At 43.3% G+C, this 2,099-nt stretch overlaps 1 protein-coding gene across 1 annotated transcript; it reads right to left on the minus strand.

The window, feature by feature from the left end:
• Positions 1–494: 494 nt before the first annotated feature.
• Positions 495–1,885, minus strand: LOC137130089 (trypsin-3). The gene is made up of 5 exons (XM_067509792.1): positions 1,745–1,885; positions 1,445–1,607; positions 1,090–1,343; positions 864–1,000; positions 495–779 (listed from the first exon to the last, which is right to left on the minus strand). The coding sequence occupies exons 1-5, from the start codon at positions 1,782–1,784 to the stop codon at positions 630–632; spliced, it is 744 nt and encodes a 247-aa protein (XP_067365893.1). The 5' UTR covers positions 1,785–1,885; the 3' UTR covers positions 495–629.
• Positions 1,886–2,099: the final 214 nt, after the last annotated feature.

A 2,099-nucleotide genomic window follows, 5' to 3' on the forward strand; every position in this document is an offset into this window, starting at 1 on the left:
ACCACAGACCAAAACGGGGATCAGGCAGAATACGGACTGCAGACTGCAGGATACAAACAGAGTACCTACACATACAACAAACTGGCAGAGAACAGTGGGGAGAGCAGGGTATAAAACGACAGGGGAACAGATGAAACAAATCAGGACAAAACGAGGAAGGTAAAGAAACCAAACATACTCACAGGAAGAGATACAGGAGCAGCAACAAAATAAAAGCCAAAAACAGGAAATAAATCTAGACAACTAAACACGGGGACAGGACTGTGACAACATCAGTATGTTGTGGCATTTGGAAAGAACACATTCAAAATAACCTTGTTTGTGCATTGGATAAAAAAGCAGATTTTGCTTGGCTATATCTTTCCAAGAATTTTATGATGCAACACCACTGCTTTACACACCCCCTGTAACTGGTACTATAATAATGATAATAGATTATAGATAGCTATAGATTTCAATGCCAGTGTTATTGAAAAAACAATGAGAAAGTCAAATATGATGGAAAATGTGTTTATTAAATACAGCTCAAAATCTGCATGTGTACACAGTGACTTTTGGCTCCATTGTTGGTATTTTAAAGCCCATGGTGTAACACATGGGATCCACTGCCCATTTTGACAATCATCCATTTAGTTGGAGGACATGGTGTTGCGAATCCAGGTGTTGTAGTTGCAGACCTTGGTGTAGACTCCAGGCTTGTTCCTCTGGGCACAGCCATAACCCCAGGACACCACACCCTGCAACTGACCGCTGCACACCACAGGGCCACCAGAGTCACCCTGATAGGACACAGATAAAAAAGATGTGAGCTGACGGCTACTGAAGTTCTGTGTGTGAAGAAATGACATGACTTTGTGTGGTACCTGGCAGGAGTCCTTTCCTCCCTCGAGGAATCCAGCACAGAACATGTTGGCGGTGATCTGTCCAGGGTAGGAGTTCTTGCAGCTGCTGTCACTCAGGATGGGGGCATCAAGACACATCAGACGATCAGGGTAGTTACCTAGAAAAGAAAAAGTTAAAATATGCAAAATTATTTACAATAAATATATTTACAAATGTTCTCTTTGTTTGCAGTGTTCTTCTACTGACTTGAAGAGCTGCTGGTGTTTCCCCATCCAGAGATCAGACAAGTGCTGCCTGCACTGGCACAGCTGGAGGGCAGGGACACGGTCTTTACGTAGCTGTTCAGGGTGGCAGGTTTGCTGAGCTTGATCAGCATGATGTCATTGTCCAAGTTGTAGCTGCTGTAGTTGGGATGACGGATGACCTTAGCAGAGCTGATGAACTGCTCTGTGCCCTCGTTGACAGCAATGTTGTGCTCACCAAGACGCACCTGGATGCGGCTGCAGAGAGAATTAAGTATGGCCGTTTGAACCATAGTTCACTATGAATGTTAACACAACTGTGGTGTCAGTTCAAATGAACATCGAATGTCTGTACTCACCTCTGGTAACAGTGAGCAGCAGACACCACCCAGGTGCTGGAGATCAGGGAGCCTCCACAGAAGTGGTAGCCAACGTTCAGAGAGACCTGGTAGGGCACAGAGTTCTTTCTGCACTCGTAGCCTCCAACAATCTTGTCGTCCTCATCCGCATAGGGAGCAGCAACTGAAATAAAGATCTTACTTTAATTCATGTCTTGCAGGAAAGCAGTGTTCAAAAATATCTTAAGTTACTGGTCACATAGGTGAATGTTTATACAAACAGTTTGCAAGAATTAAGGTCTGTTTGGTCGTCACACTCACATGCCACTGCGAACAGAGCCAGAAGAATGAAAACCTTCATGATGGTTTCAGTCTGAGTGTCGATGTCAGCTCAGCTGTACTGGAGGCCTTTTTAAACCCATCCTGTCTCTCTGCTCTCTGATCAGCTGAGGACACGTAGCCTAACTATTTTAATTATTTACCATTATCTTCCTGAGTCCAGTGTGTGAAAACGCATCTGGAAGACGTGAGGCCACGTGTATGATAATATATCATGTTCTTCCACTAACAAAATGAATATTGATGCACACATCTTTAAATATACAATAAGAAGCTTGATTTCATATATTTAACAAAACAATACAATCAGTTATACTGTTACCTTCTGATTGTGTCA

The sequence above is a fragment of the Channa argus genome, chromosome 7 (genome assembly GCF_033026475.1).
Source record: "Channa argus isolate prfri chromosome 7, Channa argus male v1.0, whole genome shotgun sequence".
Lineage (NCBI taxonomy): Eukaryota > Metazoa > Chordata > Actinopteri > Anabantiformes > Channidae > Channa > Channa argus.

Excerpts from the sequence above, each read along its gene's own strand:
- LOC137130089 (XM_067509792.1), bottom strand. The coding sequence starts at position 1,784 with ATGAAGGTTTTCATTCTTCTGGCTCTGTTCGCAGTGGCAT. Across the intron at positions 1,344-1,444 it reads GCTGCTCACTGTTACCAGAG|CCGCATCCAGGTGCGTCTTG; the intron begins GTGAGTACAGAC and ends TTCTCTCTGCAG. Across the intron at positions 1,001-1,089 it reads AAACACCAGCAGCTCTTCAA|GTAACTACCCTGATCGTCTG; the intron begins GTCAGTAGAAGA and ends TTTCTTTTCTAG.